Here is a 27,515-nt window from a genome sequence, read left to right on the forward strand (position 1 = left end):
TAATCCAGTTTGTCACAATCTGACTGTTTTATTTGCTCTATGTTTATGCTGACTGCCTATACTGCCAAATGTCCACTGGTTAATATATTCTTAGTCATTTATTCCATCATTTATTCAACAAACATTTGTTGGGTGCCAAGTAGGTGACAGGCACAGTACTGGGCGCTGGTATTTGAGCAATGACTTAGAGAAGGCCAACTGCATTTTTCTCTGAGCCCACAGTGAGCAGGCCATCAACAAGAAGCATGAAAAGTGCTGCCTAGGGGTAGGATGAGGCACTTAGAAAAAACAGAGGGAGGTCTCTCTCCCAGACTTGCAGATAGGAGGGCTGCTGGAGGAGGTACGGTTCCAGACACAGAACCCTGTAGACAGAAGTAGAATCCCTGTTCAGCTGAGGACCCAAGGCACGAATCGTAATTAGCCCAGGGAAGAGAGTGGAGCAGTGGTAGGTGATGTGGAAGACTGTTCCAGGATGAGAGAGTTGCACCTGGAGAAGAGAATGGTCTTAGCATGGGAAAGACTGAAGCAAGTTCAGAATGGCTGACCCCTTGAGTGGGAGATGAGACGTGAAGGGACATAGGGCAGACAAGAAGGGCAGTAGGCTGAGCTAACGGGCTTCGTAGGCCTGGTTAGGGAGCTCGAACTTTATCCTTAGGAAATGGGAAACCATTTTAAGAAGAGACGTGATGTGAGGGGAAAAAAATATTTTAGCAGTGTCACTTCAGTACAAATGTGGCTTTATTTCGATACAATTCTTATATTGTTGGATATGTCATCACTGTTAATGCACTGTAAATTCCTGGGAGTTTTCCTCACTCCTTTCTTCCTATGCCCCTCTGAGGCAGCTGAGTGCGTTCTCCACCCCACCCCACCCGTTGCCTGCCCAGGTGAGTAAGAGCCCAGACTCTGTCTGTGAGCTCCTAGCCAGCGTAAGGCAGGACGGCAGGCAGTATGTTTTACTCATTCGCGTTGTTTTTCTTACCCGTGAGCAGATGTAGGTCACCTTCAGCATTGTCTCCTGCTCTTGGCTTTAGGGTGCCTGTCCTTGCTTGTGACGGTCCAGCACACAGAACGCTATGTCACCCTGTTTGCCTCTATCATCCTCAAATGTGACTATACCACCTCTGCCCAGCTCCAGGATGTGGTGGTGACGTGGCGCTTCAAGTCCTTCTGCAAGGACCCTATCTTTGACTACTACTCAGCGTGTGAGTATCCTTACCCCCTTGGCCCTGTGTGGCTCCCAGACACCTCTGTGACATACTGTGGTTAGGGTTGAGGGATTAGTTAGGATTACAAATCTTGGTAGTGAGAAGAAGCCACAAAGATCACCTAATGCAGTTCCTCTGTTTATAGATAAACAAACGGAGTCCAGGTAGATGAAATAATGTATTCAAGGTCACATACTAGTTTATTTTACAATTTTTGTCCTGCTTTGTTCTCAAAAAATTTTAAAGAAACTCAGACATTAAGCAAAAGTCCTGCCTCCCTGTTCATTCCTGGTTCCGTGCCAGCGTGCTGAGCTGACTATGCAGGCCTGCCTCCCGTCACCCCCACCAACTTAGAATGCCAGCAAGAAGACTCTACACTCAGCACTAATGACTGGGAGCCTCTTACTTCTTGCTATATTCCCTTCTTCAGTCCGCCTTTGGGGAGATGGTCATTCCTCTGCTGACTAAGCCCTCCAGTGCCCCACAGGCAGCTCTTTAACTGTGGGAAGTCTCTTAGTGCTACACAACTCTCCCTTAGGGTTGGCCAGTCCTGCCTTTTCAGTAACAACTGCCCCAGGCATGTGGGTTGTGCTGTCTGGATCAGAACTCTTTCCTAGTTGCCCATTTCTGCCTTCTCTCAAAGAACAAAGGAACCCAGAATACCCCACTGTCAGCACCAAGACAATTAATTTTTTGGAGATTTTGAGAATAGAAGTAGACACCCTGTTCATAGGAAGAAGTGAGCCTCCCGAGAAGAAGCAAAGGGAGAGGGAGGCATTAGTCTTTACTAATGACTACATCACCTCTGCCCAGCTCCAGGACATGGTGGTGACGTGGTGCTTCAAGTCCTTCTGTGAGGACCCTAACTTTTACTTTTTGAGCTCTCGAGCTAATGTCTCACAATATGATGTGAGCAGAACCTCAAGAGCTGTCTGAGCCACCCACTGATCCTGCCATTGTCCCCAAAAGACTCCTCTCTAAATTGAGGCATTGTTTCCTGGGGGTTACTCTTAAAATGCCTGGGTTAAATGGCCAGGGAGGAGAGGCTAGGGAAGCAGGCATATGCCGGGGCAGATTTAACAGCTCTCAGATTATATATATATATATATATATATTTTTTTGAGATGGAGTTTCACTCTTGTTGCCCAGGCTGGAGTGCAATGGCGTGATCTCAGCTCATCGCAACCTCTGCCTCCCAGGTTCAAGTGACTCTCCTGCCTCAGCCTTCTGAGTAGCTGGGACTACAGGCATGTGACCTTATGTTTTAAGGGCAGGTAGATGAATTCCATGGGAGCAGAGAGAGGCTGGGGTGACTTTGAAAATGAGACAAAGGAAGTTGGAATAGGAGATGGGGGATACAGCCGGCATGAAATCATGGCCTGTTAGGGGGTCAGGAGCCTAGCTGCTCAAAGTGTGGTGCCTGATATCACCAGGGAGCATATTAGAAATGAAAATCTCAGATACCACTCTAGACCTGCAGAATCAGGATCTTCATGATTAACAAGAGTCCTAAGGGATGCATAGTCTTGGGAAAAATTGAGATACTTCACTGTGTCTCACGCCTGGAGCAGAAAGGGAACCTTTCTTTGTGGGAAACCCCTATAGCTGTGTGACTCTAGTGTGCCCTCTCTCCTCAGCATACCAGGCAGCTTTATCCCTGGGCCAGGACCCATCTAACGACTGCAACGACAACCAGCGGGAAGTTCGCATCGTGGCCCAGCGGCGGGGGCAGAATGAGCCCGTGCTGGGGGTAGATTACCGGCAGCGCAAGATCACCATCCAGAACCGTGAGTGCGGGGGAGGTGTCGGGGAACTGGGGGTATGGGGAGGTGCAGACACCAGGCCTGGCAGGCTGAGTCAGCATGGGATTTCCCATTTCTTTCTGCTGCCTGTTGGTCTACTTGGTCGCTGTCATTGTTTGAGGAAAGTGCCAGCTTCATAGAATGTGCTGCACCAGCTGAAGTTACTTCCCTGGAAGTTGGTCTCTGAACCAGAGGTTGTTCTGTTGCTATCTATAGCTTTGGCTAAAAGTCTAGGGGTGAGTGGTTTCCTTTGCTTTCCTGAGATTCAGGGCTAAGATGTGGATCAGATTTATTTGATTCATTCCACAAATTGCTCTCGGGGCCTACTGAAACCCCAGGTCACTGAGTTTCCCTCTGGCTATTCCTGTTGTTCATATGGAAGGAAATAGGGGGCTCTGAGCAGATGACCACCTTGAGACCACTGTCCTCCACTGATAGAGGAAAGAACACTGCGCTTGGACTAAAATGCCCTAGTGAGAGTCCTAGTGCTTCCTCTCACTAGCTCAGTGACCAGTAATCAGTTATCATTTTTTGTTTGTTTGTTTGTTTGTTTTTTTGAGACAGAGTCTTGCTATGTCACCCAGGCTGGAGTGCAGTGGTGCGATCTCTGCTCACTGCAAACTCCGCCTCCCAGGTTCATGCTATTCTGCTGCCTCAGCCTCCCCAACAGCTGGGACTACAGGTGCCTGCCGCCACACCCGGCTGATTTTTTTGTATTTTTAGTAGAGACGGGGTTTCACCATGTTAGCCAGGATGGTCTCGATCTTCTGACCTCATAATCCGCCTGCCTCAGCCTCCCAAAGTGCTGGGATTACAGGCGTGAGCCACCGCGCCCGACCTGATCAGTTATTTTCTTTGGCTTCTGTTTCCTCATCTGAACGATGGGCATTGTGGTGTCTTCCTCCCTACTCCAAAGTGAATATCTAGCGTGATATGTGAGAGCTGTGTCCAAAGCCTGTCTATTCTCTGTGCCCTGAGCAGGGAATAGTGGTGAGAGCCCTGACTCTGGAGTCAGGTGCGAGTGTGCATCCCAGTTCTGCATTTACAGGGTATATGAACCTGGGCAAGCGTCTACAATTTTTCAGCCTCAATTTCTATAAAATGGGACTTGCCATAGTACCTAGATCATAGAGATTTGTGGGGAGTAAGGTAATATGTATAAAGCATTTAGCAAATAGAAAGTGGGCAGTAAGCATTAGTTATCACTCCGTATACTTTTGGATAAATGGCTTAGCTCCTCATATTTCTATTGTGTAATCCACAGTTGCTGCCATAGATCAGCACAGAATTCAGAGCCTATTTCAATGTTTCAATGGGCTTTATGTGCTGTGTTAAATAAATATTTGTTTGTTAAAAGGGGAAAAAGGGAAGAATACACCCACTGGGCCACTCATGGTGGCCATAGCTACAATATCAAGGAATCAGTGAATATTCTGACTGTTTAAAGGGAGGTCACTTAACAGGAACCAGTTTAATAATTGCTTTCAGTTTTGTCTGTAACACTTAAGTCTGACTTTTTTTTTTTTTTTTTTTTTTTACATTCGGCCTCTGATTTCCCCAAGCCAGCCCTCAGCTTTAGGGTACATCTGTCCTTGTTTTCTAGTCTCCAGGGGCATCTCTAAAGATCCAAGGTGGTTCTGCCTTTTCCAAAGCCAGCAGAATTTGTTCTTCTCTGACCTCAAAGTTTCAAGCCTCTTTAATTAGCAAATTACCTGTACAGTTTCTGAAAGATGGAAATCCTCATAGTAGCTAGTCCCTGCTCTTATTTTTTTTCTAAAACATGAAGGTAAATACCTTCCACTACTTCCATTCCCAGCCACCTTTGGCTCAAACCCTGCTTCGTTCTTACTCCCACAGGAATACGTTAGTATTCCCCTCTGTTTTTACTTCTGTCTCCAGGCTTGTTGGGACTTCCTGGAGTCCTTGTGTTCTGACACTTTGTTGCCTATGCTTGCATCATTTGAGATGACCCTGTCAAATCAGTCCTTAGATCCTTTAAAACATTAACATATCTGAACACCCTTCTTACTCTGACATCCCTCAAATACTCTTTATGTCTCCAATAAAAATTAGAGCAGATTTACAATACACATCATGCCCCGAGGGGGAATTTTTTAAAAGCACTTTCACCATTTTTCCAAGTCTGGGGTAAGCTTATTTCTGGGAAAGGTAGTGGGTTTGGAAAATAGGGGTAGGAAAAAATTGTAGGTACTGACGTAGAAAGAGAAGGAAACAGAAGTCAAAGTTAGGTCCACTGGTGCATGACCTTGCATTTTTGTTTCATTTCCTCAATAAACATTTCTTGACAAACAGATAATAAAGAATTGCAGATATTACAACCGACTTCGCAGGAGCAATTCTGTAATGCTAAGGTTCCGTGGCGCTGGTGCTTACTGTGGGTGGGGGAACTGGAACTGCCACTGTACTTCACACAGTGGCTGCCCTGATGCCTTTGACTGGATTTTAAACCCTTTCAGGACAGAAAAGGGTTTTGTTTCTCTTTACATCTCCTCGGTGCCTGACATAGTGCTGGACCCACAAAAGTGAATATTTATTGACTTTGCTAAATTTGAACATAAATATTAGCCATTCATTTTAAGTTCCTTGTAGATGCTGGATATTAGACATTTGTCAGATGGATAGATTGCAAAAATTTTCCCCCATTCTGTAGGTTGTCTGTCCACCCTGATGATCCTATAAGTGGAAGCTGGATGATGAGAATGCCTGGACACATGGGGGGAACAATACACACTGCGGCCTGTTGGAGGGTTCGGGGGTGTAGGAGGGAGAGCATCAGGAAGAACAGCTGTTGGATGCTGTGCTTAATACCTAGGTGATGGGATGATCTGTGCAGCAAACCACCATGGCACACATTTACCTGTGTAACAAACCTGCACATACACCCCGACCTTAAAATTTAAAAAATCAAAAATGAATGTACATCAAATATATATATATATAAACCCTTCATCTATCCTAATGTAGGTATACAACACTGAGTGCCCACAAGAACTGAAACTCTTCTTGAGTTACATTTACTCTTAAAATACTGGCATTTTATCTTTATTCAAGTTCATCTCATACCTGTCCTTCAGGATCCAGAGATAACTGCTCATTTTAGCTGACAAGGGACCTAGAATCTGGAGTTTTTCTACCCAATTTAGAGAAGACAGGAAAGCTTGGTGGGTAGGAGTACTAGCTTTGAAGCAGAGAGATGTGGGTTTGAACCTACCTCTGATGAGCATTGTCTGTATGTTATTAGGCCAGTTCCTCTGAGTCTTGATTTTCCTCATCTGAAATGCAGCTAAATAGTCATTTCCACTGTACTAGTTGGGATTAGGTCTGATTGCGAGGAAGTAAAAGCCCCATATACTGCCAACTTAAACAGTATTTTATGTTTAACTTTTTTTTGAGATAGGGTCTCACTGTGTTGCTCAGGCTGGAGTGCATTAGCACATTCATAGCTCACTGCAGCTTCAACTTCCTGGGCTCAAGCGATCCTCCCACTTCGGTCTCCAAAGAAACTGGGACTATAGGCACATGCCACCATGCCTGGATACTTTTTTTATTATTATTTTTTGTAAATACAAGGTCTCGCCATGCTGCCCAGGTCTTGAGGCTGTCACAGGTTAGACACCAGTGCTCTCTCCTCTGACACTGGCACTTTCTCCCTCCTTACTGTGTAGGAGCAGATCTTGTGATTAATGAAGTGATGTGGTGGGACCATGGAGTGTACTACTGCACCATTGAGGCTCCAGGGGACACATCAGGAGACCCCGATAAGGAAGTAAAGCTCATCGTCCTGCGTAAGTGCTACTGGAGCTTTCTATTCAGTCTACCTCACTGCCATAACACTTTTACTCACAGGAAAAAAAAAAACAGAAATAAACAAGCCTAAGTTCTTGTCATTGGATTATCAACCTCTGAAGTTCCCTTATCAAAGCTAAACTTTTAATTTTTTGCCAACATATTGCTGAACTTTAACCTGTAGGTCAAGAGCTGTGTTTATGAGACCTCTAGGACATCGGCGCTGGAAGTATTCCCCCTGAATGTTTAGTTCAGCCCCTGCTTGGCTTCTCCCCTGCAGACTGGCTGACCGTGATCTTCATCATCTTGGGAGCCCTCCTCCTCCTGCTGCTGATTGGAGTGTGCTGGTGCCAGTGCTGTCCTCAGTATTGCTGCTGCTACATCCGCTGTCCCTGCTGTCCCACCCGCTGCTGCTGTCCTGAGGAAGGTGAGAGGGGACAGACAAGCAGTGGAATGGAGTAGATTAGGGACCAGGACTTGAAGTAGATCAGCTTCAAGTGCCAGGTCAAAGGTTCTTCCAGGTTCTCTCCTCCATGCTGTTCTCCCATCACAGGGTCAGAGGACATTAGCCTCAGCCCTGAAAATGATGCTTAGGGAGGTTAGGGAGCCACATGGAAGGTGGCTGAAATGAGGACATTTGCTTGTCCACTCTCAGGCTGCCTAAAGCATCCCTTAGATAGCTCTGCCTACTGATGGCATTTCCTCAGCAGCCCTGATGTGCCTGTGCTTCAATCTTCATTCCTAGCACTGACCTCATTTGGACATAAGGTGGGCTGGAGTGAGTGGTTTAAATAAGCCAGTAAGAGAGAAGACCACTTGTAAAGGAAAACAAAACTGTTTTTCCCTATTCTCACATGCCATTCAATACTTCGGACACCAAGTGTGTGTGTGTTTTCCCCACACAAAAAGGAATTCTTCAGCAGACACCAACTGAATGTCCTATAATTTAACTCAATTCTGATGCTATTTACCTGGAAATAGCACCAGACCCCACAGGTGAAAGACTTAGTCCCACAAGACCACCCCCTACTTCAGACGCCAACTGCAGTTACAACTAGTAGGTTGTCACCTGTGCTTCTGAGGAAATGGCTATAAATTGGCAGTTACCACGACCCTTTCCTCCAGTTCAATTAATTTGCTAGAGCAGCTCACAGAATTTAAGGAAACACTTTACTTATGTTTACCCACTTATTACAAAGAATATTTAAAAGAATACAAGTGAACAGCCAGATGAAGAGATGTATAGAGCAAGGTATGTGGGAGCGGGGCAGGGCTTTCATGTCCTCTCCAGGTGTGCCACCCTCCCAGTACCTCCGTCTTTAGCAACCAGGAAGCTCCCCCAACCCAGTCCTTTTGGGTTTTTATGGAGACTTCATTACATAGACATGATTGATTAAGTCATTGGCTATCGGTGATCAACTCAACCTTCAGCCACTCTCCCCTCCCTAGAGGTCAGGAGGTAGGGATGATTTCTGTTTCTTCTTTTTTTATTTTCCTCCTTAACTTAATTTTTGGCTGCCACCTCCAGGTTTTCTGACTCAATTGGTCCAAGGTAGGACCTGAGAATTTTTATTCCTCTAGCAATCAAAATGAGTGACTGAGGCCTAAGTCTCAGATCATTGAGGTTTATTGAGCTAGCTTGAGGGCATACCCAGGAAAAAACATAAGTCACAGATGCATCTGTGACTGTTTTTTTTTTTTTTTTCAAATAAGTTCCCAGGAGGTTTAGTATTTATACATTTTCCTTAAGAAGTAGAGGGCAGCAATGAAACAAATGATTATACACTTGTGAAACTTTAGTTAGTGCCCAGCAAATCTGTATTTTACATAAAAGAAAGTGAATATTAGAAAAGGGGAAAAGAGGAATTAGACTTTATCTTGTCTTTGTTCTGTACCTGGGAAGATAAGCTAGTAATTGACATTATCCACGTGGAGTCTTTTGAAAGGGCTGGTCACTGTGGGTGGGGATATAAAGAGATGAGTCTGACCTCCCATCCTGTCATGGCCATGAACTTAGCTTCCAAGGTTTCTCTGGGGTCCCCTTGGCCAAGAGGGGGTCTGTTAGTCATTTGGGGGCTTAGAACTTTATTTGTATTTCTTATCTCAAAAGTTCCCAGGTGATGTGCTGCTGCTGGTAGAGGGGCCACACTTTGAGAATCCTTGAGTTAGGGCAAGGGAAGAGGCAGCAGATGATCTTACTTTCAATGTGATCTTCCTTTGGACTAACGTCTGATCCTTTAAAACAGAACTGTAACAGAATTATGCCCTTAAAAATGTTGGCTACAGAATACATGGTAAAGGCAAAATAATACAAAATTATTCTATAAAGATATTTTCTTGGTCAAATAGATGGAATAGTGCCAACTGCATTAAATAGAAGGTTTTTACTTTTTTTTTTTTTTTGGCTTTTGTTTTCAATAACATTTCCTCTTCCTGATGATCTAAATAAAGTACTATATTGTAGGAAATTTGAGAAATTCAGGAAAATGTACTGACTCATCTGAGTACCCAGAGATAACACTTTTATCAGTTTGATCCATTTGAAAGGAAATGTTTTAAGGGAAAAATAATGAATGACCTATTAAGATAGAAACAAAATCTGATCTACAATGTGAAGAAAGTCGGTGGCCTGAGTCTGGTTTCAGGACTATGCTCCGAGGTTGCTGTCTTACAGGAAAAGAGAACTAACTTTTATTGGATGTCTGACATGTAGTCCCCTTGCATACATTTCCTCACTGAATCCTCATAACCACCCTAGAAGGCAGATGTCATCCCTATTTAACAGACAGGAGACCAAAGGTCAGAAAAGCCCCACAGCTAGGAAATAGCAGTGGCTTTGCAGAGTTGAATCCATGTTCATCTGACTGGTGAAAGTCTGCATTCCTACAGCAGAGGCTGCCACAGTCTCTGTAGGTGGATCACTGTGGGATTGGCTAAGACACCAGAGGAGGGGAAAAGTTACGGAGGATGCAGCATTGGACTGCGGGGCTCCCTACCTTTCAGGGACCTTAGGGAGGAGGCCATGGAGAGGCCACTGTCGCTGGAGAAATAATATGCAGGATGAGATAAGAAAAACCTGCCCAAGATGGCTGCTTAGATTCCCTAGGTTCGTGGGGCACTAAAAGCAGGCAAGACTGGGGACAAAGCTAACACAGATGATAAGTGCATCCCGTATTAGTAAACTAATAACTGGAGGTTCTGGGGGAGAGTTGTTTCTCCTGAGGGATTAGGTTCATTTTAAAAAACTAGTAAAATCAAGAAATGCAGACCACAAAGATCCCTGAACTTGGGCCGATGATGTCACTTTCAAAGTGAGTCACTGGAGCAGACTGTCCTGAGAAGTTTGTTGACAAGAAGAATTGCATGGAAGGGCATGAGTTATTACTTACTCCTCTTTGGTTAGAGGAGTAAGGGGTTATTGTTGGTGTTTGGAGAATAAGGTGATCCTAAACATGTTTATAAGCAACGAACCAAGGTTAATATCAAGTGAGTAAAGTGAAGCATTAAGAAGTGAGGTGGTCACTGATGAGTGATGAAGCTGGTAGGAGTGGCCTCAGCCCTACAAGGAAAGAACTGGCCCTTAGAGAGTGGAAGGGAAAGGGAAGCAGCCTAGTCTCTGAAGACAGAAAGGAAGTCATTAAAATGTGGAGGATGATTAAGATGTAAGGGAGGAAGCTGAGGGAGCTGACATCTTCCTGACTCGATTTCAGCAAATCAAAATTCTAGATGCAGAAGGAAGCTTCAAGAAACACGTCAGTGATTCTTGAACTTCTTTGATCACATCCCACCTCCCCAACCTGCTCCCACTTTCTAGTGAGAGTTAAAAAAGGATTAGAGAGGAGAAAAATGAAAATAAGACCAAATTTTAGTAACCCTTGATGGTTCACCTAGTAGTGGTAAACAGCCCTCAGTAGGACTTAAAGATAGACGTTTTTGAAATGGAAACATATTTTTTCTGTGAAAACTGGAGAAACGCCTTTCATCCCTAGAGCAGTTACTGGCCCTCCTTACTGGAGAACCTCCAGGCATGCCCTGCAGTAGGCCACAGCCACAGAGAGAATCTCTGATGTCTCCTGCCCCATCTCCTTCTGCCTCACAGCTGAAGGAAGTGAAGTCGAGGGAGGTTTTTCCACAATTAGTGTGTTACAGCCTGTTAGCAGTGGGCCCTGGACTAAACCTAGGTTTCTTGGCTCCATGTTCAGGGCTGGTTCCTCTTCCTTAATAGAGATGAAGTCATCAGCAGAAAGTTCACCAGCAGGGGAAGACCTAAGAGGTGGGGAATGTTTTAAGTTGCTGCTATAGAGGAGGGAATGCATGTTTGAGAGGTTAAGAAGGAAAGCCCTATTGGGAGGAGGGCTATTTGAGGTCAGTTGCCTGGTTGGGACCCAGAAGCATCTGCTGGTGGTTGCCTAAAGCTAAAATGACGAGAGTTCAAAGGGGCATGGGATTCTAGGAAGCACCTGAGGATGTCCCAGAAATGACTGGTCAGTCAAATCAGGGAGGACTGGTGGTTTCGGAGAAAGCAAATAGACTGAATGATCATAGGTTAAAAGAAGGGCAAGGGCTGGGCGTGGTGGCTCACGCCTGTAATCCCAGTACTTTGGGAGGCCAAGGCAGGTGGATCGCCTGAGGTCAGGAGTTCAAGAGCAGCCTGGCCAACATGGTGAAACCCCATCTCTACTAAAAATACAAAAATTAGCAGAGCATGGTGGCGGGCGCCTATAATCCCAGCTACTTGGGAGGCTGAGACGGAAGAATCGCTTGAACCCTAGAGGCGAATGTTGCAGTGAGCCGAGATAGTGCCATTGCACTCCAGCCTGGGTGACAGAGCGAGACTCCATCTCAGAAAAATTAATTAATTAATTAATTAATTAAAAGAAGGGCAAGAATGAGTTCTGTAAGAGTGGAGAGGGGATGGTAAGGGATGGTGAACAAAGTGTTGAGAGTCCTCAGCAGTCAATTCCAAGTTGATTCCTACATTGTTGAAACAGGGAACTTGTTGAAAATACAAATTTTCTTGCCTTGCATTAGACCAACTGAAGGAGGGTCCCTGGGAATAAGACTCAGAAAGCTGTAGTTTTAACAAGCTCATTAAAGGTGACTAAGGCAGACTTGACTCCACTGAGGTTAAGAGATAACTTATTGGGAGTCTTTTGCAGCTTTGTTGCCTTGTCCAGGTTTCCTACTTTTATTGCCTACCTGATTCCCCATTAGGTGAGCAACAGATGCCCCTGAAAGCCTAGACATCCCGTGAGGCTGTTTTCAGGGATGCGGGGGAAGGCAGGCTAGAGAAAAACTCAAAGACTATGTCTTCCATCCTGTTTCATTAGTTGTAGTGCAACAAGGAAGCGGGAGACCCTGGAAAAAAGGTTGTGGTAACTAAGGAAGCAGGTGAGTTCATCTCTGGACCGTGTGAAAAATCTCCAGGAAATGTCAGAAACACTCATGAAGGATCTGGAAGGGTTGTTAGAGAGTTATTTGTGGAGGGTGTCCCTTTAGTGAAAAAAATCATTTGAGGAGCAAAGAGGAAGCACAACTCTGCCTTTCTCCCTGATTGAAGGAAGCAGGAGAAGGAGTGGCTAAATGGGAATAGGACCATCTGGAAAAGGCAAGGATTCCATTAAAGGGATACAGTGGGTAGGGTTGTTCTTCTTGGAATCAGATGTCCCCAGGCCATGGAAGGAGAGACTAGTCTGAAGTGGACTTTGAAAGGTCTGGAGCTGAGTTAGAGAGAGGTAAATTGAGGAGGTGCCTGCAGGGAAGGTTTTTTGCTTCATCACAGAAAATAAAGGAGTCTGGGGACTCGGTGGTATGGCACACAAAGAGCATAGGCTTGAGCGTTGCACAGGTTCCCACCCTGGCTCTGCCAGTCGCTAGCTGTGGGACCTTAGGTTGGGAAGGTAATCTCTCTGAGCCCAACTTCCTCATTGGATTCCCAGATGAAGAGATTTTTCAGAGAACTAGTTAGCTTATGTAAGGTAAATTAACTGTATAAGGCTGGGCATTCCAGTATGTGTGTTGGTGGTGGCCAGTAGAGGGAGCTGGGGAGCGGCAGCTTTGCAGAGGGAGAGGGCAGCTCTGAGCTTGTGGACCTGTCTTCAGGGAGGCTCAAGGCTATCAGTTGGCATAAAGGTGTAGCTGCTGGGGGAGCTGTAAGTTTGCATCTGATTTCCTCCAGGCTAGGCTGTGACTCACACTGAGGGTTGACGCTCGGGACACTTCTGGGGACTCTGTTACAACCACTTCCTGTTGTGCTGGGAGTTTCATACTGGAATCACTGGGCAGCTCACTGGATGACCCCTTTGCTGCTGGCCTTGGCAAACCCTACACCCTATATGACTGTGTTCAGGATGCCAGCTTTCTGTCCCCTTCTGTGCCTGGGCCCTGCTGTTTTAGGGGTGGCCACAGGGCCCAGGGAAGCAAGGAGGAACTGAGAATGCCAGGCTGGGGCCTATCCTCGTTCACACTGAGGCCGGCATTTCCTGCCCTCAACATACAGGTACGTGTCCAACACGCGTGGATAGGCAGAGCACTTAGGAAACATGAGGCACTCAGCCACAACTACCCCAAAAATAGAAAAGCATGAACAAAAACAACGAAATGCTTTTGTTTTTAATTTGTACTCACTGTGGGTTGTATGCCTCAGACCAGCCCCACCTAAGGGGTTAGAGTGACATTTCTATGGATCCTTGCACTACTTTTTTTATATGATTTTCTTTGCCATAAAGGAAATAGTATTTCTCATCCCCCTTCCCTGCCTCCACCCCACCCCTTAGAAATTCCCCTACTTAGGGACAATCTCAATAAGGCGAGGAGAAGAGTAGAAAAGACCCACTGGAATCTACTTGAGCTTTTTGCACACCCTTGCCTTCTTCCCACGAATTTTTTTCCACCCAGGGTTGGCATGCCAGCTAGAAACACTCTTCCATATAATTGCCAAGTAATTCTGCCCATTATCTTCAGTATCATGCCCTTCCCTTTTTCTTTCACTCTGAGCAGATGCCCCCAGCCCCTGATTCACAGCCTCCTCTAAGTCCTTTGCATCTGTACCTTCGGTTTCTGGCCTTTGGCTTCTAGTTTTGTTGGCCTATGGCCCAGTAATTCATTGTATGCTAGTATCCATGAATCTACCTATGCATTTTGGGTGACCTTAGGAATGGGCAAGATGATGAAATGATTTTGAGGCTAGGAATCAAGTTTTAAGAATATACTTTCCTGGGATACAGAAGTTGCAGTCTTGAAGAGAATTTAGTTCCAGCTCCTCGCCAGGGGGACATTTAATTTACTACCCCCTTAACCCTTACTCCCATGCAAGATAGGTGAGAACAGACAAGAGAAGCTGGCCTCTTGCAGGGCCTCTAGGTGGAGAGAAGTGAAGTGGGAGGTGTGGGGCTTGCCTGGCTGAGGGTCTGCATTTCTCCTTCTTCCCCTGCAGCCCTGGCCCGCCACCGCTACATGAAGCAGGCCCAGGCCCTAGGTCCTCAGATGATGGAAAAACCTCTGTACTGGGGGGCGGACAGGAGCTCCCAGGTTTCATCTTATCCAATGCACCCGCTGCTGCAGCGAGGTAAACTCTTCCAGAGATTTGGGATAGGGGAGGGCAGAGGGCAAGGGCAGGAACATGGGCTACATCAAGGCCTCTGTGACCAATGTGGCGGGCATCTTCATGATGGAGGATGGGAGGGAGTCATGCTAACCAATGTCACATTTTGATGTCCTGATTCTGAGGTGTATGTTTTGGGCCATTTGCTCTATATGTCATGTCCTTGTTTCCATTCAGATTTGTCCCTGCGGTCCAGCCTCCCTCAGCTGCCAATGACCCAGACCACCAACCACCCTCCCATCACCAATAGTGTCCTGGAGTATTTGGAGAAAGAACTGCGGAACCTCAACCTGGCACAGCCTCTGCCCCCTGACCTCAAAGCCAGATTTGGCCATCCCTGCAGCATGCTGTCCTCCCTGGGCTCCGAGGTTGTGGAACGCAGAATCATCCACCTGCCCCCACTGATCAGAGACCTGTCATCCTCAAGGAGGACCAGTGACTCCCTGCACCAGCAGTGGCTCACCCCAAATCACTCCAGGCCCTGGGATCTGAGAGATGGGAGAAGGCAGCACCATTACCCTGATTTCCACCAGGAGCTCCAGGACCGGGGGCCAAAGTCTTGGGCATTGGAAAGAAGGGAACTGGACCCATCGTGGAGTGGAAGGCACCGTAGCTCTAGGCTGAATGGGTCACCCACACACTGGTCAGACAGGGATAGCCTAAGCGATGTCCCCTCGTCCAGCGAGGCACGCTGGCGGCCGAGCCACCCTCCTTTCAGGAGCCGTTGTCAGGAGAGGCCCCAGAGGCTCAGCCCCCGGGAGAGCACTCAGAGGCACGGGAGACGACGCAGGCACCGCAGCTACTCTCCTCCCCTGCCCTCCGGCCTCAGTTCCTGGAGCTCTGAAGAGGACAAGGAGAGGCAGCCCCAGAGCTGGGGGGCCCATCGCCGCCGCTCGCACTCCCCACACTGGCCCGAGGAGAAGCCACCTAGCTACCGCTCACTGGATGTCACTCCAGGCAAGAATAACAGGAAAAAAGGAAGTGTGGAGAAGCGTTTGGTGAGCCTGGGGCATCCTGCTGAGGGTCGGGCATGGGCAGAGAGGACCCTCCAGCCAGGCATGACCACAGCCAACACAGGCTGCCTCTCATTCTGCCACAGAGGGTGCCTCCTCCCTGTTTTGCCCAAATTACACTGTGGGCTGGGTGGACTACCTCTTGCTAAAGCTAAAGAAATCAAGCGGGTACAGAGTGTAGGGGAGAGTTCACTGCCTGTGAAGGGCCTTCTCACCATCGCTTCAGCTGTCATGGCAGTCCTGTGGGGCAGGCCAAGCGGGGTCACAGGAGAAAATGAGGCTCAGCATGATTAAGCACCTTGCAAGCTATGAGCTAGGACTTGAATGCAGATTGTTGTGGCTAAAGCCTCACCTCCTTTCACAGCTGCTTTGCTTTCTTTAATTAGCAACCCATTTCCATACCCCAAATTAGAACACTGGGCCTGACAGAAGATGCTTGTTAAGTCAGCATTCAAGGCCCTGGTATGTGTGAGGTTGGGACCCTCTGAGACATCCCCTGGAAGGGACCATTAAACTGATTTTTAAAACCCTGATATTCCATATATAGGCCAAAACATTAAGATTCTGTGGATAGGCAAGATGCCAATGGGTGCCAGACATAGTTAAAAGGGGAACACAGAAGGACGTAGGCCTTTAGGGCCTCTGGATGCAGATCTTTTGCGCTGTTTTAAAGAAGTGACTTTAAAAATTATTTGGGGCTGGGCGCGGTGGCTCACGCCTGTCATCCCAGCAGTTTGGGAGGCCGAGGCAGGTGGGTCACCTGAGATCAGGAGTTCAAGACCAGCCTGGCCAACATGGTGAAACCCTGTCTCTACTAAAACTAAAAAAAAAAATTAGCTGGGTGTGGTGGCGGATGCCTGTAATCCCAGCTACTTGGGAGGCTGAGGCAGGAGAATTACTTGAATCTGGGAAGAGGAGGTTGCAGTGAGCTGAGATCATGCCATTGCACTCCAGCCTGGGTGACAAGAACAAAACTCTGTCTCAAAAAAAAAAAAAAATTTATAATTAATACATCCAAATGACAGCATTCCTTTAATGTTGCCACTTTGCAAAGCTATGTTGCCATTGCTCAAAAACATTAATAAACTGCCTCAGAGCCAACTTATAGGCTATCCGTGAAGATCTTTTCTCTATTTGACCAAAATCCTTTTCTCTTTTGCTTTTGTTTAGATAGTCAAAAGTATATGCAGTAGCTCTGAAAGAAGCTCCCGGAGCAGAGAGATATTATAAAAGAAGAACTATAGTCTCTCACAGGTTTTGAAGGATACAACTCTCATTTGGAAGTACGTGTTCTGCTGCAAGTTTTTAAAAAACTCAATCACACACATGGTGTGTGCAAAGGAGCAGGCCTCTTAGGAGAGCCACAGTGCTGCTCTTTCTAGAGCAGAACCTTGGTGAGAGAGTGATTTGTGAGGAAGGTAGCAAAGACCAGCAGGCATTTCTGTAATAATCAATGGCAATTATATCATCTTCTCACAGATGTCCCTTGAGTGACAAGGATCAACAATAGTGAAAATAGCTACCCCTTACTAAGCAGTACTGAGTTATAGACATCTTATATAACATCTTACTTAATCCTCACAACCTGTGTGTTTTGTACTATTATCTTCATTTACAGATGATACAACTGTTTCTTCCATGTTACCAGTAAGAAAATTACATCCTGAAAGAAAACACAATCAAAGCTGGGACAGTCACACCTCCTTTACTCATGTTGTGACTAAACCAGTTCTCTTCATTATAACAATAACAACAACAAAGTTAAGATCCAGTTTTGGGCCCCAAATCTACAGGCTATCTTCTTCTAAGTTAAATTATTTTCTCTAAGTTAAATTATGTGGCTTCCTGTAAGTGAGAGAAGGGTGAGGAACACCAGTTACATTCCAGACACTGGATAAGCCCTTTAAGCCCTTTCCAAGCTTTCTTTTTTTTCTTTTTGAGACAGAATCTCGCTCTGTCGCCAGGCTGGAGTGCAGTGGCGCGATCTCGGCTCTCTGCATCCTCCGCCTCCCCAGTTCAAGCGATTCTCCAGCCTCAGCTTCCTGAGTAGCTGGGACTACAGGCATATGCCAGCACGCCTGGCTAATTTTTGTATTTTTAGTACAGACAGGGTTTCACCATGTTGGCCAGGATGGTCTCAATCTCTTGACCTTGTGATCCGCCTGCCTCGGCCTCCCAAAGTGCTGGGATTACAGGCATGAGCCACCGTGCCTGGCCTCCAAGCTTTATTTCATTTAATCCTCACAACTATGGGAGGCTCAGAGGTTGAGTAGCATGCCCAAAGCCACACAGCCAATAGGGAGTGAAGCTCAGGTTTGAATCGCACTTTGATTCTCAAGCCTGTGCCCTTTCTGCCTCCTTAGAGAAGTATAGTCAAGTGCAGTGGCATGTACCGATAGTCCCAGCTACTCAGAAGGATAGGAGGATCACTTGAGCCCAGGTTCTAGGCTCAGTGAGCCATGATTGCACCACTGCACTCCAGCCTGAGCAATAGAATGTGACCTTGACTCAGAAAAAAAGGAAAGAGAGAAAGAGATTATCATTTGGAGTCAATGATATCTTCTGGTGACTTTATTTCTTCCTCATTTTCTGAAAATATCACAGCTTCCTTTACCACCTACCACAACCAAACCAAATTTTCAATTGTAAAGTTACTCCCAAGAAGCAAAGATTTTGTACAAAAAATTGTAAAAGCCTCCATTGTTTGGAGTCTCTTTGAGCTTATCTCCCAAGGAGTTATCACTTTACTTATCACATTCAACTTTCTGTTCATATTCTGACAGTGAGCAGAGGCCCAGGACCAAAGCTTAATTTGGGAGATTGCTCAGTTTGAAGGGCACTGTGTTTAGTTTGTTTTGTTTGTAACTTAAATTTTGAATGCGTTTACTGAGGCAAAGTCTGCAGGGCCAAAGTCGTGCTCTTCCCTCCTCTCCTGGGGCTGGCTGCTGTTTCTTATACAGGCTGCCTTCCTAGCCTCTGAAGTCAATGGAGCTTGTAATGAAACATCATAATACAACTGGGCCTCTAGATGGTGACCTTCCATCATGCAGCACTGGAAGTTTCTGTTTACTGCTTGAGTTGATAAGATGTATCACTATTTTCCTAAAGCAGGCTTTCAGCAGTTACAGCTTTACCATAACTTTTTATAGAATGCTTATTTAAAATACTTTATTTGGCATTTAGAGAAACATAAATGGAACAATTATTTTTTGGTGTTCATGTGGAACCTTCTCTCTCAAGAGTAATGCTTAACAAATAGATACTGACAAACAAGGGCTTCCATGCAGATGATTTCATGGGAACCTGAAATAGGTAGAAACTGTATGTTACACACTGCCCATGAGAAAATGGAAGTTATATTGAGGGATCTTCCACCCAACTTCAGAACCAGGATTACAGCCAAGATCTTCTCAATTCAGGTCTGATGGCCTTTTCACTCCACTGAAGCTATAACCTCAGAAATATAAGGAGCAAAAACTTCAAGCTTTTACCTTCAGTGATTACAGACTTGTGTGGCCCAGGCTCCCGGACTCCTTCCAGTCAATTATCTTTCTTTCTAATCTTGTCCTAAGACATTCTCAAAGTATTTCTGGCTTGTTCCAAACTTGGCCAGTATACACCTGTTCTAATACAAGAGAAAGCTATGGTGTTCTTTCTTCTTCAAGCTAAATTCAAACTTTCTGTAGAGAATCCCAGCTTTTTCCTTGACTTTTTGATTTAATTTTTAGAAAGTTTTATGTCAGCATTCTTAATCTCCTACTTTCAACAAAATGTCTGCTCCTTGATCATGTCTAGGTTTTCTTTTAGCATACTTGGACAAGTTCCTTTTACTGCATTTCATTGTTTTCTATTATGTCAGAGAACATTTATCCTGCAGTATTTTGATTAGAAATCATGACCCCTGAAACTCACTTTCCTGATAAATTGGAAACTTTTTTTTTATAGTAACATGAATGTACATACATATGTGATCCCTTTTGAGCAGTATATTTTAGGACAGATACCTTGTTTTCCTATTTCAAATAAGATGAGGAAGGTTACATTCATGGACCACAACTATAGATATTCAAAACTTAAATAAAATGATCCCCTACCATAGCTAGAGAAATATGAGAAATGTCAACCACAGTTCTTCACCCTCACCGAGGAAGTGGAAAAAGCCCAAAGACCAAGTAGAGTGGAATAACTTCTAAAAAAAAAAAAAGCCACTGAGTTTGGTCAAGAAGAAGTAATTAGTGATCTTTGAAAAACAACTTTGAGAAATACTAAGGTTTGAAGCCAAACTTTTAAGAAAAAGGCTGGGAAGGAATGATTCAGGAGATTATAAAAAGGAAAAAGAGAACTGAGCAATGTCTTCATGAATGAATGGGAGGGAGATGGACTGAAGAATGGAACAGGGTACTGCTTTTTGAGTCTCAGGGAGACTTGAAGGTATTAGAGAACAGAGAAAGAGGCAGAGTGAATTAGACTGGATGAAATTTTCAGAAATTAAAGGTATTTGAGGGAGTCTCTAGAGAGGTAAGCAAGAAAAACCTAAGCCTGGGGAGAGAGATTGGTTTCATGAAGAGTAAAGAAGTATTTTTTAGGTTCAGATCTGCTGTCCTGGCAGCCACCATCCACTTAGGATTTGTGAATCAAGCACACCTTATGTGTTACATGCATAGACGGATTACACTGACTGGATTTTTGTGTGTGTGTATTCTTCTATTCCCCAGGAGAAAGACAGCTCTCATAGCGGAAGGAGTGTGGTCATTTAGTCACCAGGCACACAGCACAACTTCTGTGGCTACTTCTCGGCTCCTGTGTGTCATCAGCATCACCTAGATTTCCAGCTGACTTGGGACCTGCAAGTCTGAATCTAACAGTTTTGGCTTAGATTCTGAGAATCAAATAGAAGAATTTTAAATACAAGATTCTGAGATTGGGTGTAGTGGCTCACATCTGTAATCCCAGCACTTTGGGAGGCTAAGGTGAGAGAATCACTTGAGACTAGGAGTTCAAGATCAGCCTGGGAAACATAGTGAGAACCCATCTCTACAAAAAATTAAAAAAAAAAAAAATTAGTTGGGTGTGGTGGCATGCACTTGTAGTCCCAGCTGCTCAAGAGGCTGAGGCAAGAGGATCCCTTGAGCCGGGAGTGCAAGGCTGCAAAGAGCCAGGATCCCATGATCACACATCTGTTCTCCAGCCTGGGCAATAGAGCAAGTCCCCATCACTAAATAAAACCAAAAAGCCAAAAAACAAAAAAGTTAGAGTGTGAGGAATTACCAACTGTAGTTTTAGCCTTGGTTCATGCTCTCTTGCATATTTATATAGTCTCTGACTTGTAATGGACCCTGACTGGAATGTGATTCCTCAGGAACTTAGTAGCCTGAGTCTTTCAGTAGATTACACTGCCCAGAACCATGGCCATTCTCAGAGTGAGAACTTGGGAATTTTTAAGAAGAAATCAAACACGTTTCAGGAAGAGGAAATCTATGGAGTATGATAGGGACATTCCCATGGGAATGTGTCTTCCTCCATGGCAGGTCTTGAGGGTCCTTTCTTGTTAGGAGTTTATCCTGCCATCCCCGTGCCCAGTCCTGAGGTTCCAGTCAGAGATGGCACAGGAAATACCCCAGCCACGTGCCACTCATGGACTATTTATTATAAGTGTAGAAAATCACAGAGAAGCAGTTTTGCACCAGCCTTGTTCCTGTGCCTTGTTTTCCTCTTGGTCTTTTTTACCTGTATATCTAATTTATATGTTCGTATATATTGTGTATTGATTGAAGTCACTTTCAACCCTTCTTGGGAATGACACAGTATATAAATAAGAAAGAAAGAAGCAAACCATACCAAGCTGAACGTGCTGCCCCAAATAAATATCTGCTTTCCTACTCTGGTACATTGGATTGGATTAAGCCACCTTCACCACTAAAGTTCAGAGAAGACCCCGACCAACCTAGGGAGTTCTGGAGCTACCATTCTCCTGGCACTACTCAGCCTTTCAGAGTTGAGATTTCCCAAGCAGAAGCATCCAGGCAGGTCTTGCCACTCAGAGGGCCCCAGGAAGAAAGGATTGTATTTTCACTATAATAGGCTCTACCACCCACTCCCATTTTTCTCAGCTTCTTTGGAGGCTTCATGAATCCATGTGTGCTTGATGTAGAGATCCACACTGAGCAGATTGGAAGAAGATGGCCTGAGTGGAGGAGAGTGTGTGTGTATGCTCCTCAACAGTATCCTTATGTGCTCACTTTAGATCCTATTTATTGACATCCATTTTCCCCCCGTCTCATTAATTTAATTACATGTGGAGAAAATAGGTTAAATTTCTGCATTAGGTAGACTTCTCTGGGATTTTTTATTATTCATATGTAATTGGATGTAAATTAGCAAAAAATGTATATATTTACAGATAATGTAGACATAACATTCAGTAGGTGAGAGACTTCTGGTCTGGACAAGATGGCATTGTCCCATTTCCACTGCTATGCCCTGCTAAGCACAACTTAATACATTTTGGAAATGGTACAGGAGAAAACCAAAGGAGAATTCTAAAGGGTGTTAAGAAGAAAGCAGGCTGGTTTGAAAACCCAGGACCAGAAGAACAGCACAGAGGCAGGGCATCTTATATCCCCCTAACTATCAGAAGGTGTTTCCTGACTTTCCATCTAGCAGCATAAGGTAGCCCAGTAGCTCATTCTTCCCCCTGAACCTAATGGAGTCCCTCTGGCAACCTCAGGCAGAGGGACTGATTGGGAGTCCTAAAAAAAAATAAGTGACCAGGGGAAACCCCTTCTTCCCTGCTGGGTCAGAAACTCCTCTTTTCCAGGGAAAGATACTGAGGTGGACAGGAGGAGCCAGTATGAGAAACCTAGGAAAAACAGGTGGTCCAGTTGGGGAAGCCTTTTTGCACAGGCCTAACACTCTCCTTTCCTGCCCAGAGATACTAGGATCAGCTGGTAGAACCAGGAAAAGGGATCTGTCATAGCCAACATCCCTGAAGCCAGCAATCTGATCACAGAAGCCACTTTGTAGAAGCAAGACTCTCCTCTCAGGAGAGAGATCTGGGCAGCTAGAAGCACCTGCGGGATTTCTCATAGCCCGACCTCACCAAGAGATACCTGGCAACCCAGTCAGGGAAATTCCTTCCGCCCTTTCAGGCAACACTAACAGAGACCAGTGGGAGCCCTAGATAAACCAAGCAACTAAAATAACACTACAAGGGCTCTGAAAATTAAGCTGCCATTAGAATTACAGCCCACAAAAGTGTGCTAAAACTGTATGCTAAACCTAAACAGAGTGACTCCTTGTAAAATAAAATATTTAAATAGAAATGAGTCTTCTAACATAATAGGCAAAGTATTCAGAGTGCAAATCAAGAACCAATAAAATCACAACTTGAATGAAAAAGGCAATCAATGGATTCCAGCAGCGATAAACCAGATATTGGAATTATCTGATAAGAATTTTAAAGCAGACATCATAAAAATGCTACAACAATCAATTACAAATTCTCTTGAAACATGAAAAAAACAGAAAAACCTCAGAAAAATAGAAGTTTTATCAAAAGGAAACATGAAAATTATAGGACTGAAAAATACAATAATAAACTGAAAACTCACTGGATAGGTTTAATAGTATGGAAGAGATGATGGGAGATAAAATCTGTGAACTTGAGAACAGAACAATAGAATTTACCCAATCTGAACAATAGAGAGAAAATAAACTGGAAAAAATAAACAAGCCTCAGGGACCTATGGAACAATAACAAAATATCCAGCATCCATATTATCAGAGTAACAGAAAGCAAAGGAGAAAAAGGATAGGGATGAATGAGTATTTGAAGAAATAAGGCTGAAAACATTCCAAATTATATAGAAGTCACTAACTTAGAGATTCAAGAAGCTGGATGAATCCCACAGAAGAAAAAAAAATTCCATGCCCAGGCACATTATAAATTTTTGAAAACTAAAGACAAAGTCCTGAAAGCAGCAAGCGAGAAATAGTGCATTACTTGTAGGGGAACACCAATTTGAATGGATTTCTCATCTGAATCCATAAATAAGGAAGTGGCCAAATATTTTTTAAGGGATGAAAGAAAAGAATTGTCTCCTATAATTCTAGATCTGACAAAACTATCTTTTAGGAATGAAAGGATTATAAAAACATTCACAGATGAAAGAAAACTAAAAGCTTTTGTGACTAGCCAGTCTACCCTTCAAAGACTAGCTAAAGGAAGTTCTTCAAACAGAAAAGACATTGTAAAAGAAGGAAACTTAGAACATCGGGAAGGAAGAAGAAACAATAGAGCAGAAATATGGTTCATACAATAGACAATTTTTTCCTTATGGGTTTTAGAGAATATATTTTATGATTGAAACAAAAATTGGAACATCATCTGATACTTAAAACAATGATATTTAAAGGTGGGGAATCCAAAGGGACCTAAATGGAAGTGAGATTTCCACACTTCATTTGAAGTGGTGAATATTGATACTAGTACATTGGTATAAGTAGCATGTGTAACACCCAGAGCAACAACTCTGAAAACTATACAAAGTGACAAACTCAGAAGTATTATAAATAAATCAAGATGGAATCTAAAACATGTTTAAATAAGCTGCAGAAAGGCAAGAAAGATAAAAAGAAATGAGAACCAGAGGAGACAAATAGAAAATAAATAACAAAATAACAGACTAAAGTGCTAAAATGTCAGTAAATACCACACCTTAAATGTAAATGGTCTAAATACACGAATCAAAAGACAGAGACTGGTAGAGTTAAAAACCATCCATAATCCAACTATGTGCTGCATATAAGAAACTTATTTCAAGTTCAAACACAGGTGAGTTGAAAGTAGAAAAGGGTGGAAAAAGATATATCACATACACATTAATAATTTTTTAAAAAAACAGGAGTAGCAATAGTAGTGTCTGATAAAGTAGACTGCAAAGCAAAGAAAATTACCAAAGACAAAGAGGGATATTATACAATGATAAGAGGATCAATTAGGAAGACACGTTATACTAAACATGTACAAACTAAACCACAGAGCCTTAAATACCTGAAGCAGCAACTGATAAAGCTGAAATGAGAAATAGAAGAATCTATAATTGTGGGGAATTTCAACATCATTCTCCCCTTTTCCCAGTAACTAATAGAACTATGAAGTAGAAAAATCACCAGGATATGGAAAATCTAAGCCACACAATCAACAGGGTCTAATTAACATTTATAAGACATACCGCCTAACAATACATTTTTCTCAATTGCCCATGCACTATTCATCAAATAGAAAAAGACATAAAATATATAGGAAAACAAACTTGACAAATTTAAAAGAATTGCAGTCATGTGCTCTGGCCATAATGAAATTAAACTGAAAATCTCTAACAAAGACAAGAGGAAACTCTTGAAACACTTGCAAGTTAAATAACATACTTCTAAATAATCTGTGGGTCAAACAGGGAGTCTCAAAGGAAATTAAAGGATACATGGATACTGGGGGAACCAGCCCCAAATATTTCAATGTAGGTTCTTTTCTATTTTCCCTAAGTGTCAGCCTTTCTGAGAAATAAAGAGAAAGAGTACAAAAACGAGAAATTTTACAGCTGGGTCTCAGGGGGTGACATCACATGTTGACAGGTTTCATCATGCCCTCAAGCCGCAAAACCAACAAGTTTTTATTAGCAATTTTCAAAGGGGCGGGAGTGTACGAATAGGGTGTGGGTCACAGAGATCACATGCTTCAAAAGGCAATAAAATATCACAAGGCAAATGGCAGAGCAAGATCACAAGGCCAGGGCAAAATTAGAATTGCTGATGAGGTTTCATGTCCCAGTATGCACGCATTGTCATTGATAAACATCTTAACAGAAAACAGGGTTCAAGAGCAGACAACCAGTCTGACTACAGTTCATCAGGCTGCAATTTCCTAATCCTAGCAAGCCCGAGGGCACTGCAGGAGACCAGGGCATAGTTTATCCCTTATCTTCACCTGCATAAGACAGACACTCCTAGAGCGGCTATTTTAGAGGCCTTCCTCTGGGAATGCATTATTTCCCAGGTCTGTTCCTTGCTGAGAAAAAGAATTCAGCATTATTTCTCCTATTCGCTTTTGCAGGAAAAGAAATATGACTCTGTTCTGCCTGGCCCTGCAGGCAGTCGGACCTTATGGTTATCTCCCTTGTTCCCTGAAAATCGCCACTATCCTGTTCTTTTAGGATGCCCAGATTTCATATTGTTCAAACACACATGTTTTACAAACAATTTGTACAGATAACGCAATCATCACAGGGTCCTGAGGCAACATACATCTTCAACTTACGAAGATGATGGGATTAAGAGATTAAAGACAGGCATAGGAAATTATAAGAGTATTGATTGGGGAAGTGATAAAAGTCCATGAAATCTTCACAATTTATGTTCAGAGATTGCAGTAAAGACAGGTGTAAGAAATTATAAAAGTATTGGTTTGGGGAACTACCAAATGTCCATGAAATCTTCACAATTTGTGTTCTTCTGCCATGGCTTCAGCCAGTCCCTCCATTCAGGGTCCCTGACTTCCCGCAACACATGGAACATTAAAGGATGGGTCAAACAGGGAGTCTCAAAGTAAATTAAAAGGATAAATGAAAACATATCAAAGTATGTGGGATACAGCTAAGAAGAAAAGTCATAGCACTGTATACTTACATTAAAAATGAAGAAAGGGGCACTTGATCTCTCATGTTGCCCACTTGGCCTTCTTCCAAGTATACTTCCTTTCATTCCTTCTCTAAAATTTTTAAATAAACTTTCACTCCCCCCCAAAAAAAAGTTAAGAAAGGTGTCATATCGATAATTTAAGTTCCTACTTTTCCTAAAAAAGAGGAGCAAAATAAATCCAAAACAAGAAGAAGGAATAAAATAGTAAAGAGCAGAAACCAATGAAATTGAAAATAGGAAAATCTTACTAAAAAATACAATGAAAGGAAAATATGGTTCTTCAGAAAACTGTAATAAAATCAATAAACCTCTAGCAAGATTGAGAAAAATAGAAAATGAGTCACCAATATGAGGACTTAAACAAGAACTCTTATTTCAAATACTGCAAACATTAGAAAAGATAATAGTATTACATATGACTTTATGCTCATAGATTTGACAATTTAGAATAAACGGACCAATTCCATGAGAACCACAAACTACAAAAACTCAACTAAGATGAAATAGACAATCTAAATAGCCCTATTATTATTAAGGAGATTGAATTTTTATTTAAAAATCTCTCCAAAGGCCGAGCACAGTGGCTCACACCTGTAATCTCAGCACTTTGGGAGGCCGAGGTAGGCAGATGACAAGGTCAGGAGATAGAGACTACACTGGCCAACATGGTGAAATCCTGTCTCTACTAAAAATATAAAAATTAGCTGGGTGTGGTGGCACATGCCTGTAATCCCAGCTACTCAGGAGGCTGAGGCAGGAGAATCACTTGAACCTAGGAGGCGGAGCTAGGTTCGTTGCATTGAGCTGAGATCATGCAACTGCACTACAGCCTGGCGACACAGCGAGACTCTGTCTAATGAAACAAACAAACAAACAACAAACAAACAAAATCTCTCCAAAATAAAATCTCCAGGCCCAGATGGTCTCACTGAGTAATTCTACTAAACTTTTAAAAGGGAATTAACAACAACTTTACATAATCTCTTCCAGAAAATAGAAGAGGAAATATTTCCCAATGTATTTAAAAGGCCAGTACAAAGTCAAAGACATTACAAAAAACAAAAAAACTTAAACATCTCTCCTAGAATTAGAAGCAAAATCTTTTATAGAGTATTAGCAAATCTTTTAATACACCATGAACAAGGGGGATTTATTCCAGATAAGCAAGCTTAGTTCCCAGAATAGACCAAACAATCTTGAAAAATCTTGAAAAATAAAATTGGAGGATTTACATACTTCTCAACTTTAAAATACACTATAAAATAATCAAGATAGTGTGGTATTGAAATATTGATCAATATGACATAAATTGAGAGTCCAGAAAAAAACTCCTATAGCTGTGGATAAATTGATTTTTGACAAAGTTGCTAAGGCAATTCAATGAGGC

At 43.5% G+C, this 27,515-nt stretch overlaps 1 protein-coding gene across 6 annotated transcripts in view; it reads left to right on the forward strand.

The window, feature by feature from the left end:
* The window catches only part of ILDR1 (immunoglobulin like domain containing receptor 1), a 90,793-nt gene extending 66,084 nt beyond the window's left edge, over positions 1 to 24,709 (forward strand). The window contains exons 2-9 of one of the 6 annotated variants that reach the window (XR_004437082.1): positions 1,035 to 1,205; positions 2,846 to 2,995; positions 6,697 to 6,816; positions 7,098 to 7,244; positions 14,253 to 14,384; positions 14,598 to 15,418; positions 16,604 to 16,716; positions 20,149 to 24,709. Coding sequence is in view for 5 of the 6 variants with exons in the window: in XM_033211043.1 (XP_033066934.1) it covers positions 1,035 to 1,205; positions 2,846 to 2,995; positions 6,697 to 6,816; positions 7,098 to 7,244; positions 14,253 to 14,384; positions 14,598 to 15,727 (1,850 nt within the window). In the remaining variant the exon portion in view is untranslated. Of the gene's footprint in view, positions 1 to 1,034; positions 1,206 to 2,845; positions 2,996 to 6,696; positions 6,817 to 7,097; positions 7,245 to 14,252; positions 14,385 to 14,597; positions 16,181 to 16,603; positions 16,717 to 20,148 lie in introns of those variants that run through there. The other 5 variants (XM_033211046.1, XM_033211044.1, XM_033211043.1 and 2 more) reach the window with 5 other exon arrangements.
* Positions 24,710 to 27,515: the final 2,806 nt, after the last annotated feature.

The sequence above is a fragment of the Trachypithecus francoisi genome, unplaced genomic scaffold (assembly GCF_009764315.1).
Source record: "Trachypithecus francoisi isolate TF-2019V2 unplaced genomic scaffold, Tfra_2.0 Lachesis_group0, whole genome shotgun sequence".
NCBI lineage: Eukaryota > Metazoa > Chordata > Mammalia > Primates > Cercopithecidae > Trachypithecus > Trachypithecus francoisi.